At 54.4% G+C, this 20,213-nt stretch overlaps 6 protein-coding genes across 6 annotated transcripts; 2 read left to right on the forward strand and 4 right to left on the reverse strand.

The window, feature by feature from the left end:
• Positions 1-29: 29 nt before the first annotated feature.
• Positions 30-801, reverse strand: MIND_01120100 (uncharacterized protein; the record flags this gene model as incomplete). Its single annotated transcript, XM_037367759.1, has 3 exons — positions 30-173; positions 212-448; positions 514-801. The coding sequence occupies 3 exons, from the start codon at positions 799-801 to the stop codon at positions 30-32; spliced, it is 669 nt and encodes a 222-aa protein (XP_037215591.1).
• Positions 802-906: 105 nt separating this feature from the next.
• Positions 907-1,239, reverse strand: MIND_01120200 (U5 small nuclear ribonucleoprotein helicase; the record flags this gene model as incomplete). The annotated part of the gene is made up of 1 exon (XM_037367760.1): positions 907-1,239. One exon carries the CDS (start codon positions 1,237-1,239, stop codon positions 907-909), a length of 333 nt encoding a protein of 110 aa, XP_037215592.1.
• A 2,256-nt stretch (positions 1,240-3,495) lies between these two features.
• On the forward strand, positions 3,496-3,849 carry MIND_01120300 (MFS domain-containing protein; the record flags this gene model as incomplete). Its single annotated transcript, XM_037367761.1, has 2 exons — positions 3,496-3,625; positions 3,674-3,849. 2 exons carry the CDS (start codon positions 3,496-3,498, stop codon positions 3,847-3,849), a joined length of 306 nt encoding a protein of 101 aa, XP_037215593.1.
• A 500-nt stretch (positions 3,850-4,349) lies between these two features.
• On the reverse strand, positions 4,350-6,146 carry MIND_01120400 (uncharacterized protein; the record flags this gene model as incomplete). The annotated part of the gene is made up of 10 exons (XM_037367762.1): positions 4,350-4,674; positions 4,722-4,822; positions 4,867-4,983; positions 5,032-5,154; positions 5,201-5,284; positions 5,332-5,451; positions 5,504-5,610; positions 5,667-5,758; positions 5,852-5,961; positions 6,012-6,146. 10 exons carry the CDS (start codon positions 6,144-6,146, stop codon positions 4,350-4,352), a joined length of 1,314 nt encoding a protein of 437 aa, XP_037215594.1.
• MIND_01120500 (FAD-binding-3 domain-containing protein) lies at positions 5,853-10,697 on the forward strand (the record flags this gene model as incomplete). Its single annotated transcript, XM_037367763.1, has 11 exons — positions 5,853-5,967; positions 6,019-6,614; positions 6,661-9,346; positions 9,665-9,820; positions 9,872-9,892; positions 9,945-9,988; positions 10,037-10,095; positions 10,151-10,287; positions 10,333-10,378; positions 10,434-10,584; positions 10,635-10,697. The coding sequence occupies 11 exons, from the start codon at positions 5,853-5,855 to the stop codon at positions 10,695-10,697; spliced, it is 4,074 nt and encodes a 1,357-aa protein (XP_037215595.1).
• Positions 10,698-11,708: 1,011 nt separating this feature from the next.
• Positions 11,709-12,882, reverse strand: MIND_01120600 (uncharacterized protein). Its single transcript, XM_037367764.1, has 5 exons — positions 12,630-12,882; positions 12,485-12,584; positions 12,302-12,430; positions 12,184-12,253; positions 11,709-12,128 (listed from the first exon to the last, which is right to left on the reverse strand). The coding sequence occupies exons 1-5, from the start codon at positions 12,642-12,644 to the stop codon at positions 11,927-11,929; spliced, it is 516 nt and encodes a 171-aa protein (XP_037215596.1). The 5' UTR covers positions 12,645-12,882; the 3' UTR covers positions 11,709-11,926.
• Positions 12,883-20,213: the final 7,331 nt, after the last annotated feature.

Consider the following 20,213-nt stretch of genomic DNA (forward strand, 5'->3'; position numbering starts at 1 on the left):
GCTTTAAACAGGATTGAGGCGTGGGACAGTCAAAGCGGGTTGAGCCCAAGTAGGAATGCTCGCAATGGGTACCGAATCCACGGTCCGTTTCGAGGGGCTAGAGTGGCGGTCTTGGGCACGTCGTGTTTCTGTTCATCGACGTCCATAGCATCGGACGGCTTGGATTTGCCAGCCTGACGATCCCCCAAAGCTCGCGAAGAATCCAACCCACGCCCCTTTCCCTCATCGCAACCTCCACGTTAACCCGCTCATCAGCATTACTTCGCATGAGCTTTGTGCACCAGACAATGACATCGCGATTTTTGAGGAATCTGGTTGTGATATGGAAGCTTTGATATTCGAAGAGCTCAATCAGTTGGTTCTCGCAGTCGCGCAAACTTGACTCGGAGTCGAGGATCGAGAACGGAGGTTGTTTTCTCGGCAGCGGTGACTGGGTCAGAGTAGATTTCTGCAACTTGATGTTGGACCCAGAATGCGTCGATGGCATGAGGGGAAACAATGTCTTTGTCGGACTTGTTGTTGGAAGTCATCTCCAATGTCGAACCATTCTTCTTCGTCATCGTCCTGCTCCTCCTTCTCATCGAACACAACCGCAACTCCAACCTCGTCATCCAGTTCCATATTTTTGACGTCGGGGTCCCCCGAGGTCTCATCTTCGGCGCCGTAGTCGGTAATTTTTTTCGAAAGGCTAACAAGCTGCGAGAATTGTTCGTTGTTCACACTGACTGAAAGAATCTCTTCAATCTCGCGCTTTTTGTCGAAATCCTTCAGTTTCTCGTTTTTAAGAGTTTCGAGTACCATGTCGGCAGCACTCCGAACAACAACATCTTGCGCCTGGTCTCCAAGGGAAGTGTGGACAGACGACAGGATGAGTTCGTAGACTTCGCGCGTTTTGGCCGTCATGGGTCAATAAGTAAGGCCCTCCACATCCTGGGTTGCCTCGATAATATCGGTGTACCCAAACCCAGTGGCCTGTGTCTTTCGTTTGGCAGGCTGCTTCTCAGACGCATCTTGGCCGTCGGAAGCCTTCTTTTTCTTCTTTTCGAGGTCCTTGGGCGTTTCGCACTGAACGTGGGAGCCCATATCGCGAGGATTGACACGACCAACGAGTGAAGTTGGTGCACCATTTGGCTCCTTGTCGCGACGAGGGAGAGCTGACCGGTCGGCAGTCAACACAAGAGAGGAGATGGCGCCATAATTGTATCCGGACAAGTGCGGTTTCTTGCCCTGCCCTGCCATGAAGGAGTAGCCAACGAGTTATTTGGCAAAGGAAAAGTTTGGCGGAAAAGTTTGCGTTGGCGAAGGAAAAGTTTGCGCGTTCTGTTACGTGCTGAAACAGTATTTGACTCCAGCCGCAACCTGCGTCGCCCGACCTGGCGTGAGGGAAACGATGTCTTTGTCGGACTTGGTCTTTTTGCTCTGGGCAGAGAAGCTGCGAGAATTGCTCGGTGTTACGTCTTGCGCCAGGTCTCCGAGGGAAGTATGGACAAACGACACGTTGGGGCTATCCTGGGTCGATAAGTAGGGCCCGCTCCTTGTTCTTCGTCGTCCAAGACATTTTCGATGTCAAACCATTCTTCCTCGTCATCGTCCGGCTCACTCTGCTCCGACTAACGGCTTTGATTCGCCAAGGTTGGGTGGATTGACTCGGAGAGGCAACTCAGTTCCCCGTTGAATGGTCGTTGAAAGAGGAAGAGCTGGTGGCGGCGATTTCAGCTCTGTATAGAGAGCTTCGGGATGGAAGGGCGTCATTGATGGGAGAGGGTCGAAAGAGTTCGAAGCGGAGAAGTGTGGCATGAATATGGTTAGTGGTGTACTAAAGGTTATCCGCCCACCAGTGTGGGGCAGGCTAGACCTTGATTGGGGAGCTTGCTCCCCAATTCAGCAGCTCACGAAAAACCTAAGAAAAATCTCCCACACGACGTCGAGTGTGGGAGATTTTCGAGGCATCGCCGAGAAAACCCGAAAGCCGAGTGATTATCCGCAAGCTCCCCATAAGTAAGCTGAGCATCTATTATACAAGAGAGAACGGGGTGGCTGTGACTTCCAAAAAAGGAAGAGCCAATCGGAAGGCTCAGTTGTCTATCCCGATTTGGATAGACAACTTTACCCAGCTCAAAACCCATGTAAACAGGTGTTTTAGCCACAGAAAAGTGTATGTAGATGTTGAATACACCTTTAAAACTCTATATGCGCCGTTTTTAGCACTAAAAACGACCCAGTTTTGAGCTTTTGAGGCAGGGGGGTGGTCAACCATATCTGCCATACTCTCTGCTGAGCCACGGGCGGCCACTGAAAGCTGGGGGCCCCTACACTCTGCCATTGGGTAGCCTATATAGTGGGCCTCATATTGGCAGTAGCCTCCCTTCTCGCTGGCCCCGCCATCCACCTCCACTTGCGAGCACTCTGCTCAATTCGGCCCGGTCATACCCGAGGTCGTGTGACTCGGACAACCACTTTTCGCGCTATCATCTTAATGTGCGTAGAATTCTCCGTTAAGTTTATGAAAAACTTATTCTTGCTGGCTGTTGGTTAGGACACGAGCTCAACGAGTACTATGGGGCCCGGGCTATCCACTCACCAGCACCAACCCCCTAAATGGATTGAACTTGCAATGGGTGCCAACGGGGACGTTGACAGGCAGCACGGGCCTCTCAGTGTAAGCACCTCTTCTCTACTATACATTATCTAACATCTCTGTAGTCTCACAGGAAGAACTTCACTGGCTCAAACTAAATATGTACAAAAATACCTCAACAAGGCTCACAAACAGAACCAAAAGAAGGATTCAGACCAAATGTAGAAGACTGAGAGTCTGGGCCGCGCGCCGCCGAGCCCCGCGAGGCGGCGGTGCGGCCCGTTACAATCTTTTTCGTACAAAGAAATTTTGAATATAAGAGTACACCCAATTTATCCAACTTCCCGTTGCGTAAGCACGGGCCACCCCTAGTCAGCTTACAAGATTCATGTTGGACCGTGATCGCGGCTGTCAAGCAACGGTCACTGCATGGCATGCGTGTGACGTAGCGTGGTTTTTGGAGGCGGAGTGACAGTCCGCTCAACTCGCATGTTGCCCGCAATAAGCACTAGCAGCGCCGCCTCGGACTATACTGAATCATGTACTGATAATTGTAGCTGTAAATACTAGTATATGTGCCATTAACTTCATCTACCGGCCCTCTGACCTCTGAACCCTCTGACTCCCCTTCCCGACGACTAGGCAACGTCGACGTTGATGACGACAGCTTTAAAGTTTAGGGCCGTCCAACTTGCACTTGACTTGGACTGAGCCAACCTCGTCGTCATGATGGGCTGCAGCCGGTTGCTTGACAGCCGCGATCACGGTCCATCAAGGTCTAGCCTGCCCCACACTGGTGGGCGGATAACCTTTAGTTCATATTCAACATCGGCACGCTCTTCCAGACATTCGTGCGAACACTCGCAGACCTTTTCATTGGTCGCGCTGTTGGCGGCATTGGTGTCGGCGCTCTAAGCATGCTTTCACCACTTTACATATCGGAAATCAGTCCACCCGAAGTACGCGGCTCGCTCATTGCGCTTGAACAGTTCTCGATCGTCCTTGGAGTTGTTGTCGGATTCTGGATTGGGTTCTTCACGCGAAATAGTATGTGGTGGTTGTTTCATTTGACTCCATACTCAATTTCTCCTCCAGTCCCAGGTTCGGCGTCATGGAGGATTCCGCTTGGTGTCCAGATCGGCCCCGGAGTCCTTCTAGCGTTCGGGGCGTTGTTCCTTCTTCCCGCTTCGCCTAGATTGCTTGTGCTGAAAGGCAAATACGACGAAGCAGAAGCTAGTCTGGTCAAGCTGCGCGGTCGGCGGTCGCGATGACGCGCTTACAAAGGTTTCATCTTGCTTCTCGAGGTCTGTCGCTAACCTGGCTTTAGATCGAGCTTCTCGAAATGCGTGTCGAAGCAGCATTGATTTCACAATCTGACTCAGATTCACCCAAGCCCGGTACCCAGAACGAGATTTCAGCGTGGCGGCAGTTGTTCTCCAAGAAGTATCGCCCACGCACGCTGGTGGGCGTCCTACTACACCACCAACCTAGCCTGACATTGAGGTGATGTCGTCCCGGAACATCGCCTAACATCAGGTAATGATGTCGGCGTCAAGTTGATGTGATGTCAGAATGAAATTGAATGGTCAGATCTTTCTGACATTCAGTTGACAACGGACGTCTTCTGGACGTGTTGACCTGGACATGCGCAAGATGAGGGTTGGAGATCAGTCTGAGAGCCTATAATTTGGCTACCACTAGTAGTATATACTTTGAATAGGAAGGAGCACACATTCTAATATTTGAGCACTGCGAGCACAATGTATTACGGTTATTCATCTAATGTATCGACGACTGGTTCGCCATCACCATCGCTGATGTTGTTCTCAACTACACTGTGCAACCCTGAGGTACCCGGCTCCACGTTCCCATCCCCCACTGGCTCCGCATCGCCATCCTCATCACTATCCGAGTTATCCCGATCCCTACTCTTGCGCTTCTGACCGCGCGGCTGGCCTCGCTTGACCGTTTTTGCCTCTGCGCGCAGGTACCGAATCCATGCCTTCGATGGTATTTCTGTAGCAAAGATGCACGGATTGGCGCCGGCTGTGGGCGGATAACGTTCCTGGTCGAGCTCGTAGCAGAGCTGGAGCGCTCTATTCACCAAGGTTAGTAATGACATGGAAATAATAAGAGGACATACCCAACATATTCCTCCGGTGTCGCTCCATAGAGTGCCTCCAGCTCATCGTCAACCATGGCCCAAAATTTTCGGTTGGGGTGTGACTTTTCGATCTCCATGCGCTAAAGAATGTCAGGTCCATAAGCCCAAAGAGAAATATGCATACCATGAGAGCAATCCGATGGTGCAGGGCAAGGGTCGGGCTAAGGTCTGGCGCAAAGTCATTGACCAGGTCCTGCACGAGCTGCGTGATGTGCATTTGAGCAGCAACGGATTCCTTGACCTATAGAGAAATTGAAATTGAAGCAAAGGATAAACGAGATATGCGCACCTTCGTTTTGAGTGTATTCTTGGCGAGGCTCATCTGGCGTGCACAAACGACGACCAAGCTGTCATGCGCAGCGTCGTTCTCCTCGGTGGGAAACCCGTAGCGTGTGCTCTTCAGAAGCGCAGCCTATAGCACATGAAGAATCTTGTATCACAAAGACACTTTGACGCACCGTTAACGCTAGCTCGGACGCGCTGTCGAAGAAGCGCAACTCGGGCAGCAGCAGCATTACCCGAGAGTGCTTGCGGATAGCCTTCTGCAACTATGCATGAGTCGGTACAATAGCAGTATGTGGGAACAGACCATTTGGTCGCTAGTTGGTGCCCACTGCTCGGCTTTGACAACTGCTAAAGCCATGGCCTCTTCATGAAATGCGACGGTAGCTACGAATGTGATGATTTCGCGTTCTTCGTGACTTTTTGTCTACAATGTATATCAGCAGCATGAAACAGAACACCAATTTTGCCCAACGTGCCTCGAAAAACTGTCGAAGCAAAGGCTGGTACCGGTCGGACACCTTGAGCTTCTTGAGAACCTGCTCCCCGCATCGAATACGGTCGGCAACTGACAGCGGTGGCGGAGCTGCTCCATGCGACATGGCTGGCCCGGGGGAGGAGAAATGCGGGGGAGGAAAGGACAATGATGACGGGCCTGGGGACGTATTTCGGGAGCCAAGAGGCGATGAAGGAGGGAAGTTTTGGTCTTGATGCCGTATAGGAGTTGCTGCCTGCTGGCGCTGCTTGAGCCGCAGCAAAGACATGGAGGTAGAAGGATGGGAGGGATGAGGAAAGGAAGAGAGAGCGGGGAAAAAAAAAAAACGTACGATGTCGATCCCGCTGAGCGCCGAATGTCAAAGGCGGTTAATCCCTTCCCCCTCCAGTTCCCACCCATTTCGGCCAGTGGACCTGATGCCCAAGGCACCCTGGGAGCTGCCTGCTGGTCTGTTAGCACGGTCATCGACCCTTGTGTGTACTCACACACACACTATAGGTGTCTTCGAAATCTCTTCCGATGGTGCTCAAGTTCGATGCTTGGTGTGTCGGAAGGAGGGCAAGCGTAACGTGGGTGGTTGGATCCAGATGAAGAACGCGCGACGCCACTTGACTGCTCCGTTGCATGTTCAAGCAATGGAAATTTGTCAATCTCGTGTCATCGATTCCCGCACCGAAGTTGCTCACCTGCATGAGCCTTATGCCGCTCCCGCCTTTAACAACTACCAGCCCAACGCCACCATCTCCGCTGTACGCGACGAGCAGCTTGCCATGTTCTCTCCTTTTGCAAAGGAGGAAGCAAATGTGATGCAGCTGAATGGGGATCCAGTTGAGCTGCAACGGCTTGTCGATTTGCGCGCAGATGAGTTGGCGGGAGAGGAGGCGATGTTGGAGCAGGAGGTATTGGGGGTGGAGGAGTGTGTTCGCGAGGCCTATGTGCGCCTCTTGATGGAGGCCATGGAGCAAGGCAGTTGTGACGATGGAGGAGATAACGAAGAGGCGAAGACAGGTGACATTTCGGATGATGGAGACTCAGAAGATGATCTGAGTCTCGAGATTCAGCCTGGAAGGTACTTTCCGTACCCAAACAAGCCGGTATGTGCATTCACACCAATAATCTCTTGAAAATGACACAACAAAGAACATGCTTCTCGATCTTATGGACAATCTTCCCCGATGCCGGTTCAGCAGCGCGCAAATGAGCGTCATCCTTCAGTTTGCTCGTGCCCTTGGCGCCCCGGACATCCCAACACTGAAGGGACTACGAAAGATGCAACAGCTCCTCCAAAAGACAGTGTCATCTGAGCCGCAAAGGGTTCAATCGTCTATGGGGAATGTCTTCTATATCAACGATATTCGTGCCACAATCAGCCGCGATTTCGCAAACCCAGTGGTCGCCCCGCACATTCATCTCTTTCCTGAGGACGTTGCTCCAGGTTCTCCAATTTCCGAAATCTGGCAAGCAGAACGGTGGAAGGAATACGAACCCAAGCAGCTTACGCCGATGTTCTCTCGTGGACAGCGCCGATTCTGGGTTGAAGAAATTGCGGAACGGTCCAATGGGTCATTTGTGCTGCTTCGCAGCCTTATCATCCATGATGGTGTGCTTTGCACCGATGCTCAGGCTGTAACACACGACAATACGACTGCTCTTTGGCACTACGACGAGAATACACCCATCGAGACATTCCCAGTTGATGAACTCACTCGCGACTTTACCGAAATCCTCTTTCTGTGGGGAAACAAGCCTCTGCAGTGGTCACCGACTTCCTCATCGACTCCAACCATGCCAAATCCCCTTCGCGCCAAAGTTGCTGATGACGAGGATCTTGTCGTTATCATGGTGGACATTTTCCTCGATGTTCTTCGGACCGCAGCGCAAACACGCAATCGCCTTGAAGCCCAACTCACTCTAGCAACTCGCGGCGACGCGAAATCCATCAAAGAGCAGCAGACATTGACCGGCACAAAAGACAAACTCGCGCAACACTGGATTGAGCGAACTCTTGTGGAGTTTTCACGTCTCAAGGAGGATAATCCCCGCCTTGGTATCGACGCCCTTGCAGGTCTCACTCAACAATGGCTTGATGCACAACCTGGCGACAAAATCAATCCGCTTCTGGATATTGCGGGTCTCGATCCTTGCCAGGACACGCCTGTCGAACTACTGCATACCGTCCTGCTTGGGGTCATGAAATACATCTGGCATTTCATGAACACCAAGCAGTGGTCGGATAGCGACCGCTGCCTCCTCGCCATTCGTCTCCAATCAACTGACACCTCCAGCCTCACTATCCCACCCATTCGCGCGGCATATATCGTACAATACCGCAACAGCCTCATCGGAAAGCACTTCAAGACACTCATGCAGACGCTTGCATTCTGCTCTCATGATATCTGCACAGCCGAGCAGCGACGCCTCATCAAAACGGCTGGCGATCTCGGTGCACGTCTTTGGATTCCAGAAATCGATGACATGGATGCATATCTTGAAGACCTCCGTACCGCAATTGCGAATCTTCTCGACGCATTTGACGCCGTTGACCCTCTGCGCATCCTCATCAAGATTAAACTCCACCTTCTTGCCCATATCCCCGACGACATTCGCCGCTTTGGTCCTGCAATTCGGTTTGCGACTGAAGTATTTGAATCCTGCAATGCCATTTTTAGGGCGTGTTCTGTACGCAGCAACCGCCTCTCACCTAGTCGTGACATCGCAGCCAAATTCGCCTCCATTGAGCGTGTCCGGCATATCCTCTGCGGCGGGTATTGGTTGGACGTGCAACAGGGGGCTTGGGTTCAGGCTGGCGAGGACGTTCTTCGCGTGCTGAGGGACGATCCAGTCTTCCAAAGGCACCTTGGCTGGACTCCACCCAAACCCATCGTGGGTGGCCAGACTCGTCTCGCATCGGAGAAAAAGCAGCCGCCAATTCGATGGGCGGAAACCCGTGCCGCCGCACTGTCTGGGACCAACACTATTGACTGTCAGCCAGACCTAGAGTCCGAATGGCGGTACGCACGCACAATAGTCGCCCAGAATGGCGATATCCTCCGACCAGGTAGCTGGGCGTATGTGCTGGATGGCGGGAAGTGGTTGCTAGGCCGTGTTGTCGAGATCCTCGTCAACTCGGACGCGCGGGTGCTCGTGACGCTGGAGCAGTTCATTTGCACAGAAAAACTACATGCTGACCTTGGATGGCCCGTCGTTCGCCGTCCCCGAGGCGAGGATATCACGGAGAACAACGTCCGTTCTGTGCTTGTGGTCAGCCCTGGTGTGCTGCGGTTCATGTGCTCAGTCCAGCATGACTGCCGTCGAGGTCGTTGTAGCCCTGTCGTGTCCGGGAGGGAACGACAGGAACGTGAGGAGACGACACGCGAGAAGTCCCTCATCCAGCATGGGGATGATGACTTCTTCGTCCTGAATCTCTCCAGCCTCCACAACTTTGTGCACTTGCGGCGTATCCTGCCCCGCTCATTGACCACCCTCAAGCCCATCTACCCTGACCGCGATCTGTTCCACAACGAAATGGCGGCAAAAGCCCAGCAGCTTCGATTGACAAATCGCGAGAAGACTGCCCAACGTCGTCGTGTGAAGGCAGCAGAGAAGAAGCGGAGAGCAGTCGTGGCCGTTACAGAGGCGGATGAAGAAGTTGTCGCCGCGGAAATGGGCCAGCCGGTGGAAGGGGAAGAGCTCGAGAGCGATCTTGTCGATCCAGACGAGCTGGTGAATGGTGTGAGGAGTGACGAAGGGGAAGATGACGAGGACGATGTGCCTTTCGTGGATGATGAGGACGATGCAGACTACGCGGGGTCGACTGCTGTGGGCGGTATGCCCATGCGGCGGGGGACGCGGAAGAGGGTCGAGCGGGTACGGACTTCGTAGTTGTATTGGCGACGTCACGCAAAAACATCGGTGTAATGCTGCTGGCAACGTCCCACGGACAAGGGAGTGACATCAATCCACCATTCAACATCTGACAGCTGAATGATCTCGGGCGAATGTTTGCCCGAGATCGGCCTCTCCGTCCCGTTGACGTTTGGGGCTGACATCGGCTCAGTGAGTCAACGGGTTGGTGGTGTAGTATGATGTTCTTCCAACGGAAGTCACAGTTTATCTGGTGTTTCTTGACTGATATGACTCTTAGAATGGAGCGGAATCAATGCATTGCTCTATTACGGTCCTACCCTCGTGAAGAGCATCGGTCTCAAAGGCGCAACTACCTCGCTGATTGTTTCTGGGGGAATTGGAATTGTCCAGTTCATTGCTGTTGGACCCGCTGTCATCTATATCGACCGAGTTGGTAAATGTCTCTTTTTCTCCGTTTATATATTGCTGTTGACCCTGCAATCAGGACGCAAGCCTTTGTTAAGAGGTTACTTTTGTATCATCTACTATCTGTGCTGTTAACGCGAAAAAGGTGGTAGCTTGTTTACATATGGCGGTGTCTCATCTCATCATTGCCGTCCTCGTTAGTGCTTACCTTCCTTTCTTTTATATAATACTGACTGCGGACCAGGTAATGCAATTCCAATCGGACTGGAGCTCGCATGCAATAGCCGCATGGGCCGCTGTTGCGTATGGCTTTCTTTGGTTTCCGCCTCAGCCCCTCTCAGGCTGAAAACTTTCACAGTGCAATCTATACATTTACGTTTGCATATGGCGTCTCGTTTGGACCCATTGGATGGGTCCTCCCGAGCGAAGTCTTCCCGCTGTCGATGCGCGGCCGTGGAGTGGCTCTATCAACTGCCTCCAACTGGAGCAACAACTGTCCGTCATTCTGTCTACTCTGTTGTGTCTCATGACCTGCTTCAGTCTTCATCGGGCTCGTAACACCAATCATGATGGAATACTCACCTGTGTCTGCCCTTTCTTCAGGTTCTGCCTACATCACCGTCTACTGACAACTTCTCCAGCGGGACGTTCCTCACATTCGCCACAGCGTGCTTTGTGGCCTATCTGTGGGCCACCTATACGGTGCCGGAAACAGCGGGTGTGACGCTCGAAGATATGGACCGCGTGTTTGGCGGGGACGCAGGAAGAGAGGACCGCGTCAGGCGGAGAGAGGTACGTTGTTGTTTTGCGGCTTGACCGATGCTGATATGGATTCTTCGCAGCTTGAGGAGGAGATGGGGCTGCGCGCGATGGTGATGCAGCTTGCTAGAAATAATGGATTATGACCCACATATATCTGGCGCGAAAGACGCAGGTTATTAACATTGAACGCCCGCAGGGCAGCAACTGACACAGACGGGGTTAGATGTGGTAATTTGGGAGCGTCAGGCGACAGCGCGCGCTCAGGCGCAACGCCAACGACGGCGGCTCAGGCTCACGGAGTAAGCGACAACGGGCTTGTCGGGTCCGTCACCCGAAGGCACGTGCCGCTTACGAACCACTCCTGCCTCCCCCATCTCCGCGCGCTTCCCCGACCCAGCGCGTCCGCCCAGCGCAGCCCCCGCGCCACACAAGCGCGTCCCATGCCAAGACGCGCCGAATGCGCGGCTGCAACGGCCACTCACTTGCCGGTCCAACGGCAAGTCCCTCCCAGTCTATCTACACTGGCCTGTTATGCTAACTACTCCCTCCAGCCGTTTGCCGACCTGCTCCAACAACGAGGTTACCGCCAAATGTCGACAATGAGCAAATCATGTACCGGTGGGGAAATGCTAACGGGATATGGTGGTGGCTGGGCTGTGAACGAGGGCGACTCGGAGCATCATGATGTGGAGGGACAGGGAGAGTGGCTCGAACGAGGGCTTAGTGGGTGCGCTTGTCAAACGTTGGAAGGGGCGGCTATGGGAACATCGCCCATCCCCGCGCGCTCGCCGCCGCGACAGCGACACGCTCGCAGTCTGTAGACCCCGTCACCGCCCCGATCGCAGCCTGCGATGAGCTCCCATCTCCCTTTACCCGTCCCAGGCTATCGCGCGTCGCGGCGGCCCGGGCCCAAGGTGGACGGCAAAGGTGTGTGGGCTGCTCGCAGCGTGTTTCTGAGCTGACCACCTTGTGCAGAATGCTTTTATGGCGCTGAAGTTCAAGATTTCTAGTCGGGTTCAGACTACTTAGTCTTTGATACAAAACAACGCCAAAGGTCGACGTGTATCGTACGGACCGTAGCCTAATCTTTCCCATTATGCTACCCCCACGACCACACCTGTAATCCCTCACTGTATTCCTACCTCTCCGTCTCCCTATGAATCGACCTTCTTTCGAAAGACGTCAGTCTTGTCCACCGCGTCGCCGTCCGTTTCCCTTCCCCCCGGGTAATATCGCCACGCAGGCAACAAATAATACTCCGTTCCCGGCTGGTAGCTGCCTATCGACGCGCATAGCACTGAGAGCAGCTCAGCAGTGGTTCGCGGTAGGATTCCGTAGGAAAAATAGGCGCCATGGCCGACGCACAGGCGATCTAGATGGCTGCCGGACCGAGGTTGCGCTGCAGCAGGACAAGACACCACGGCCACTGCTTGGTGCACTGCTGCATGTCCGATTCTGACGGCGCGCGGAGGAGGGGCCACAGGCCGGGGACGACGCCGCAGCAGAGCCAGAGGTACAGGTGGACGTTGATGGTGCCGAACTGCAGCGGGTCGGGGCGCTCGGCGGGGCGAATCCTGTGCTCGGGGTAAAAGGAGAGCAGCGTGAGGCAGATGAGTTTGAAATACTTACCACAGGGTTGTTTCGTAGACGAGGCATAGTGCGTATATGGGGGTGAGAATCGTGAATACCAGGGGCACGGCTGGTACACGCGTCAGGGTTTGCGGGCGGGGAATGTCGGAGGACGGACCGAGATGTGTGTTCACATATGTGTCGTCGACGGCGCCGTCTTTGCCATGGCGGGCAAATGCGACAAGTGCGGGCAGCTGCGTCGAGACGGTGCATAGGATATAGGACACGGCCAGGGCGCGCGCGACATCTAGTAGTTACAGGTTAGGTTATCTACTCGTAGCCTTCAAGTTGGAGCGCTCACAATGGTAGAGTCTTGGGGACAGTGAAGGGCTGGAGGTCCGGGGGGAGAGCATGATGTGGGTGGGAGAGAGGCGGTGGACGACGGGCGCTAAGACGTGTAACTACTCATCAATCAAGATTCAAGAATAACTCGACACTTGTAGTACCCAGGCCCGGGCCATCGGAAGGCATCAGCGCGCGCCCATTGCCAACAGCAGCGGTCTTCATGGGCATTGGCGCTGACCCGCGCAAGGACAACGCCGGTGGTGCTGGTGAAGTCAGAAGGGTAAGCGACAACCGGCCGGTCGGGCCCGCGACCCGACGGCACGTGTCGCTTATCAACTCTCTCCCCTCTCCCGCTCGCTTCCCCGACCCGCCCACCCAGGCCCGGGCCACATGACGGGCTCCCGCTTCAAACATGCGCTGAATGCACGGCCGCGAACGGCCCCGCAACAGGCCGCGCTCGCTTGCCGGGCCACCGCTCGACGGCAAGACGCGGAATCCGTCTGCTCTCCAGTGCTACCTCATAGGCTGCCGACTGCCATTGGCCGAGCCGTTCTAACGCCTGTCGAACTACTCCTGCCGCCCGCGCCGCCTGCAAATACCCCAAAATCAACGCTAGAAAGACCGACGAAGTCAGCGTCAATCTCGAGCCTGAGAACGAGGAGAACACGCACCATCTTTGGAATCGCCAACGGGGAAAAGGCGCGACTTGGATGCTGGAAACGCGGGGAGGACAGGGTCGAGCAAGGTGTGTTTGTCGGCCGCCCATAGCGCTTCTCTTGCTAACTGTCAAGTTCTTGTAGACGTTGTCGAGCGCGACTATGTAGGGTCCAGGGACGGTCAGCAGGCGCGAATGGTGAGGATGCTATGCGTCACCCGCACCGTTTGCTGAATAGTGGCCCAGTTTTTACGCCTAGCTCAACGACTCGGAGGAGGGAAAAGGTATGCGGAGGGAACAGACGTGGATGAGTGGGGTCGTGGATTTGAGTCTGCGAGATCAGAAGGCTCGGACAAGCGAGCGCGGCTGGCCGGTGAGCACAAGTCAAGGGCTGAGAACGAGTACTAACTTGGCTTGCTTGAAGGTCTGCGAACAATAGTGGCCCGGGAGGCGATTCGGGAAACGAAGCCTATGCAAAGTAAGCAGACGTGTTTTCGAATGAACTGATGGGACCTAACTCCTCCTCCAGCTTGGGTTTGGCGAAGGAACCAGGAACGATGCCTATGACGGTCGTATAGGGAAGAAACAACGCGAGAACGGGGCTGTGATAAGGTCAGCGTTCAACAGCCAGATCTAGAATGTGGAGCTGATTTTGGGGCAGGAGCGCGGAAGGCCCGCTGTCCAGCGCGAGTGTTCTCGGTCAGTAAGTACAAGTCAAAGGCCAAAAAACGACTACGACATTACCTTGAAGGCTTACGAATGAAATCGGGTTCGAGTGGAGGACGAAGGCCTATGCAAGGTAAGCAGACGTGTTCTGGATGAACAGATTGGAATTACCTTCTCCTCTAGCTTGGGGTCGGCAAACGGCCAGGGGACGAACCGAAGTTCCAGGAGACAGTGGTGATGACGGTCGTCTGGAGGAGGAGGACGGCGCTACAACGTAGATCGCAGGCTGGGTTATGCCGTCGATAGTACTTCAGAATATCAAGATGCCACTCGACGATGTGGATGGCGGGGTGGCGGTCGGACCGCCCAGTGCATTCATAAGACACGTTGAATGGCGGAACCGTTGTGTTGGCGGCCCTGGCGCGTTGAGGATGCAAAGCTTTGCACACAGGAGGGCGTACCGATGAAGCAGCTACGGGAGACGTTTGGGGCAGGGCTGCGAAGCGTTCTGTTGGCGGCTCTCCGGCGCGTTTTGGTGCCAACAGGATCCAGAGTCGGTGAGTCAAGCAGAGTATTCGTGACGCGCGCGCGTGCGAGTAGGTAGCAGCCACAGTATTAGCCCATCGCGCCCGCTTGAGAAAGCTTGAGAAAGATTGGTTGGCGAAACGGGAGGGGAAGCAGTATTTCTCAGCCGTCATCGTCGCGGAAGACAGAGATCGGCCCGAACATGTGACCACACCGATCTTCCTTTCCACTTCCACCACGACAACCATGGCCGACTCCATCGCCTGCGATGACTATAGCCGCGGCTAGGGGTCTACCCGCAACAGGCGGCGCCAAACGTAATACATCGTTGGAGGAGGCAGGCGGGTAGAGTTTGGGAGCGCTGGTGGGCGTGAAAGGTGCGTGTGTCTTTATTTTCCTCGTCAACGAGGTATTCGAGCTCACGAACATGCCCAGCACCTCCACACTGGCTTTTGGGAGCGTATTCGACTGCGCCTGGCTCCCCGCATTCAGCGCCATAGTCGATATCGGCGTGGCTAACCCCACATGTCGGTGTGGAGACGATGGCGAGGGAAGCCTGCTTCTGCCAGAGCGGAGAGTTTTGGACGATCCACGTCTGTGTGCTCAGGAACCCATGTGCGTGTCTCTATCTGACTGTTGACACCCTGGTTTTGACCTTCTCCTCCAAAGTCCCGCTTCTCACCTGCCAATTTTCTTGTTCCTCGTCATATCTATCGCCACCGCCAAGCTTCTCGCGCACTCCAAACGCAAACAGATCCGCCAAACCCTCCCATTCTGGCTCACGCAACAACTCCGCAAAGAGGCACGACCTGACAAACACTACATCGACTTTCGGCGTTCGCGCTGTCCTGTCTGCAGGCAGCACAACCTCCCCGACACGCAAGTAATGCTCGCCGTTAAGGCTGGCAACCTTCCCAACGCCTCTGCTTGACCAGCCCGCGGTCGGATTCCGTGCTTTCCTTCTGCTTGTGGCGGCGTCACCCCTTCGAAAACCACATATATTGCCCAACGCAGCAGATACCGCTCCAGCGAGCCTATCTAGTTGCGTGGTACACCTCCACGCTCCTACACCATCTTTTCCTTCTGTCAAATCGAGGAAGCGTTTCATCGTCGGGGAGCAAATAGCATATACGGCTGCCCAAATCTCCATCTATTGCTGCGATGTCATCCCCGCATCGGCGGACAAACGACTATGCTTGTGCTCATAGGCTGAATTTCCGAGCTTGTCTGTTGACCGACCTGGAGAGAGAGAACAGCACGGGGTCAAGCTTGTGGACCATCCCAGCTTCCTCAACTGCGCACACACACCTTGACTATAACTTCCTGCTCCTCTCTTATTCCTCCCCCGTCCGGACTCCTCCCCGCCCACGCGTGCACCCTCCCCATGAAATCGGTGTCGACTTCCCAAAATGGCAAGTCACGTGATCGCCCGCCGACCGAAAGACGGCAATATATCTCGCAGAAGGCGGCAGCTGGCGGTCTATCGAGTGTATCTCGCTGTGCCCCATACCTGTCCCCTCCTACTCATTTCTTTCTACGCCGCCATTCGAGGGGGATGGCTGCTGTCGAGCGCGTTTTGTCTGGCAGCCGTATGGGAGGCAGGGGTGGCGATTCTTTGTCGAAAGGCGACATATGCATTGGCGGAGGTCATCTGGGGAGGCGGACAAGTGGTGGGGAGCTCGGGAGAAAGTTTTGAGCCGATTGGAGGAGGGACAGCGTCTGCGCACTGTGCCGACGGTCGGGCGAGCGCTCAACAAGACGATGCTGTTTGGCGAGACACGGGGGCTGGGATTCTTCTCCTCCGTCCTTCCTTGCCTGTTGAGTGTCCTTGACGGGTGGTGCTAGGTCGCGTGGAGAAGATATTATACTTCATGATTATACTTCTGGAATCCAGTATGTATATATTTTTTTATCGCTGCTTGTCGATAACATGCTTTCTATATTTGGGTTATACAATCTGCTCGATAGGTGTATTGTAAGGGGGGTTTATCTTCAGACCTGCTTTCACAACATGATAACTTTCACCCTCCTTTCCGCGTCGTTACTAGTACATATGATACATTCCTATCACTGCTTGTCCAATCGGTGCATTTGTAGCGAGGAGTATCAGGTGGACGAAAAGAGTATAGCAAGTCAAGAGCGCCCCGTATCGACAGCAACATCCGCTCCGGCACCCGCTCAACTCGAGCCAGGTCAAGACCACCTGCTGCACCCACTCGAGACGACGGTCGTCTCAAGAACAGCCTCGACAACTGTTCCTCGAGGAGAACCCTTCAGAAAGCGGGGCCGCCCGCACAGGAGATGACAGACCACTCGTTACGGCTTTAGGCGGTGTTGTCGCTGCCCTAGACTATCTTCTCCGGGACGCAAATGCCTCAACCGGATAGCGAAGGAGTTGATGTGGGAGGGAATGGCACTAACGGAGAAGAGCAAGGAGGGCTGGGGAGCGTGTAAGCTGGTGTTCGGGGGTGAGATTGCCGCTTGTCGGTAACTTGGCCAATGGTGTCGTTCGTGTCGAGTGCGACTGTGCGAGGGGCACTGGAATTGTGGCCGGTTACAAGGGCTTCAGGCTCTCCAGGACTGCTTGTGCAGCGTTGTTGCCGGGTAAGGATGGTAACGGAACTGGAAAAGAAGATTGTCAGTGCGATATAAGGGGAAAGACAAGGTCTACGCACCGTCAGCGGCATTAGTAGCGATTCTACGAGCCTAAAGATCCGAGCATCCACATGCGAAACACCCCTCGACCGTGCCAATCGCTATCCCGTATCCCAATCGGGTTGCGAGAGCGAATCGGGGGCGGATGTCGCCAGACAAGCCAGAAAGAGATGAAAGACGTTCAAGCGGGGAGTTGGGCCACACAGTCCCATAGGCATAAGTATTCGTGGTCATTGGATCCAAATAAATGCGTGAGGAAGGAATTGCGGCCTGGACTGGGAAAAGATACCGTCAGGGTCTGCAAGTGGGTGCAGAGTTGCGCAACGCACAGTAGTGAACCTGTCTGGCATACTAGCACCCAGCGCGAGAGAACTCCCGGCACAACTCGGAGCGCCACGAAACTACTTGCGCAGCGTTTCGGTACTGGTCCTGGGTGCTTTTCGGAGGTTGCACAGGGAGGTTGCAGAGGGAGAAGCTGAGACGAAATGTTGCCAAGATATCCGTTGTGTTGCGTGTATGTCGCGCGGTACTAGTTCTCTCGCCCCGAGAATCTTAGCCTGAGAATTCGCGCTCGGCGGCTCGGGCCTTGCAGGCTACAAATCGGTGAAGGCATATAGCTTGCACCAGCAGTATATTGTGTCGTAATCGTGCCGTCGAGCTGCGTAGGCCACAGTGCTGAGGCGAGTGGTTGTCAAGACGAGAGAAGGATTGACTCGGATGGGTGACGCGGCGTGACCGGCCCGTCGTCCCTTCTTCTGTTGCTCCACTCGCTTGCCGCCCTCCGTAAACCATCCTCCTCCGCCCTTCCCTCATGTCAACTGCCCACGGCGCAAGAAGGAGCTGCTTGGTGAGCTGTACGACCATCCGCATGGTGTGATTGACGTTGACGGTGCTTCCTTCAGCAGGACGACAATCTTCGCTTTTGTCGCATGCGGGTGGGCGCTACCTCTACCATCGCCATGCGCGGACGCATAGAAGAGGTGGATATGGCTGGATAGTAAGGAGTGGACCCTCTCGGTGCGCCGAACCGCTTTCTTGGTGCCTTCACATTTCCTGACGGGTCGTGTCGACAGAACTCCTTACGCCTACCACCATGGCCAAGCCTTCGAATACATCCCATTCCAGAGCTTTCCGCCGCTCGTCCTCGCTTGTTTCAGGCTGCTCACTAGCCACGACGGGGACCACCTGCGTCGACACGAATACCCAGCGACAACTTAATCGAGAAGTGAAGGAAGGGAGCGGAGAGCGGTGGAGTCGAGGATGCGGTTTCATGGAGGAATGCTGTTTGAAAGGTTCTGGCGTATGTCTTCTGTTCCGGCTGTGAGCGGTCCTGCTTACTGTATTCTGTCTTCCAGCTGACAGTGGTCATTTCGCTTGCTAGTGAAGCCCAGCGGAAGAAGGATATCGTGGTGTGTCCGATTGGGCTAATCATAACACGCACAATTCTCATTTTGTTTTCCGGCTGCAGACGTGAAGCGCTAGCTACCCGAAAATCATTGTGGGCAGCGTTCTATACTGCATTAAATTCCGCCGTTGTTCTCAGCCTCCAAATGAACACGACACTCGCATTCTTCCCCACAATTCCCATTCTCCCCAACGGGTCTCTATCTGCAAGACACTACACTCTCCCGGCCATCACCAGTGGCGAAAGCCTGAGCGCCATCTTCACCGCCTCCAAACTCGGTAACCGCTTACGCGTGGCGCGACCCCACTCCCTGAAATCATTAACGCCTCGAGCACCAAGCGCCGTTTAGCCAACTGAACAACATTATCTCCTCTCACCGTACTTCCGTGTTGTCGGCTCTGCACCTTGGTGCGCTTGACCACCAGCCCCACGGAGTCCCGCTGACCGGCCTCAGGCTTTTCCTCGGCCTCACTTTCTGCCTCGTACTGTGTCGGGCGGCTTGAGAAATTGGCTGGCTATCTTGGTGTGTCAAAGCGTGTTTGTGTATTGCTCGCTTTTCTTGACCTTGTTTCTGCCCAGAAGTTCTCTGATTCCTCCTCGTGGCGTAACTGCCCCAAACCACTCGACCCACGGACTCGAAAGCTCCGGTAGCTGTCGACTTGGACGGCTGCTGGCAACGACAACCTCCGTGTCCTGCGACGACTGCTTGACGAACAACCGACCTCAAATCCGAAAACATTCAGACATTCTGATTGAGAGAGGAGACGACCTTCGTCGGACGACGGAGACTGACGCGTTGCGTTGTGCGTATTCTTTCTCGGTCTCGACTAGCATGTGCTCATCTCTGTCTGCCAGTCATTCAAGTTGCCGTTCTCGACATGTCTCGTAAGCGGGCAATAGACGGGAGAAAGACCATGGTCATAATGCTGGTGCGTCCTTCGTCCGCGGATTGACTAAAATATGTGCTTATTTCTATTCTAAGCAGGTATAACGCGAAGGCGTTGGCACCGACATGGTAGTCGCCGCAAACGCATCCAACGTTAGTGTGTCCACCAACACGGTGATTCCTGACTCCATGGAGCCTCTCACACTCTCGCGTGTGTCTGACCACCCCTGGCGCACGACCCGTTTTCAGAGGAACGACAAGAATACTCGGCGATCGCTCGACTTCTCTCTAATGGACCTATGTACGACATCATACAACCCTTCTGCGACATCTTCCTGCATATCCCCATCTACAAAAGCTCCATCTGCGATCGCTTCAGCCTTTTCACAGTCGGAGCTCGCTCCTCGGCACTTTTTTGTCTCATTTTTCGGGCTTACTGTCACGTCCATCGCACAGACAGAACAAGAGTTTGTGGTGTTGCCTTGCGGCACCTACTTCTCTATGAACCGTATCTCGTGGCGCAGAAGAAATATATCGAGCCACCCAATTCTTTCTCGGCGCCGTTAGAGCGGGAAGGTTGTCGTTGACACCGTTTTCGACGACGACGATATCCACAACCGGCTTACATCAAGTGCCGCATAGCGTCACTTCCAAGCACATAGTCCAGCATTCTCTGGCCCCTCCCCTCGCCATCCGAGTCGCCTGCACCGTAGTTGTCGCTCAGACTTTGGATTTACATATCTACCAGAGGAGTGTCTTGAGCGTGGCAGAAATACACCATCGATGCTTCTCGTCACGGTATCCTTCCTCTCTCGCTTTCTTCCGCCTCTACTGCTCTCGCTCGCATTACGCGCAGGTGTTGTCGGCTCTCTCTGTGTCATGATGGTTGGGAACGATGATAGATAGAGTGGTACACATGTGGCAGCGATGTGCTATGGGGCTTCGACGCCATC

The sequence above is a fragment of the Mycena indigotica genome (assembly GCF_014461135.1).
Source record: "Mycena indigotica strain 171206Taipei chromosome Unknown Mind.scaff0010, whole genome shotgun sequence".
NCBI classification, from domain to species: domain Eukaryota; kingdom Fungi; phylum Basidiomycota; class Agaricomycetes; order Agaricales; family Mycenaceae; genus Mycena; species Mycena indigotica.

Excerpts from the sequence above, each read along its gene's own strand:
- MIND_01120600 (XM_037367764.1), bottom strand. Across the intron at positions 12,431-12,484 it reads GTCCCCAAGACTCTACCATT|ATGTCGCGCGCGCCCTGGCC; the intron begins GTGAGCGCTCCA and ends TGTAACTACTAG. Across the intron at positions 12,254-12,301 it reads ATATGTGAACACACATCTCG|CCGTGCCCCTGGTATTCACG; the intron begins GTCCGTCCTCCG and ends CGCGTGTACCAG.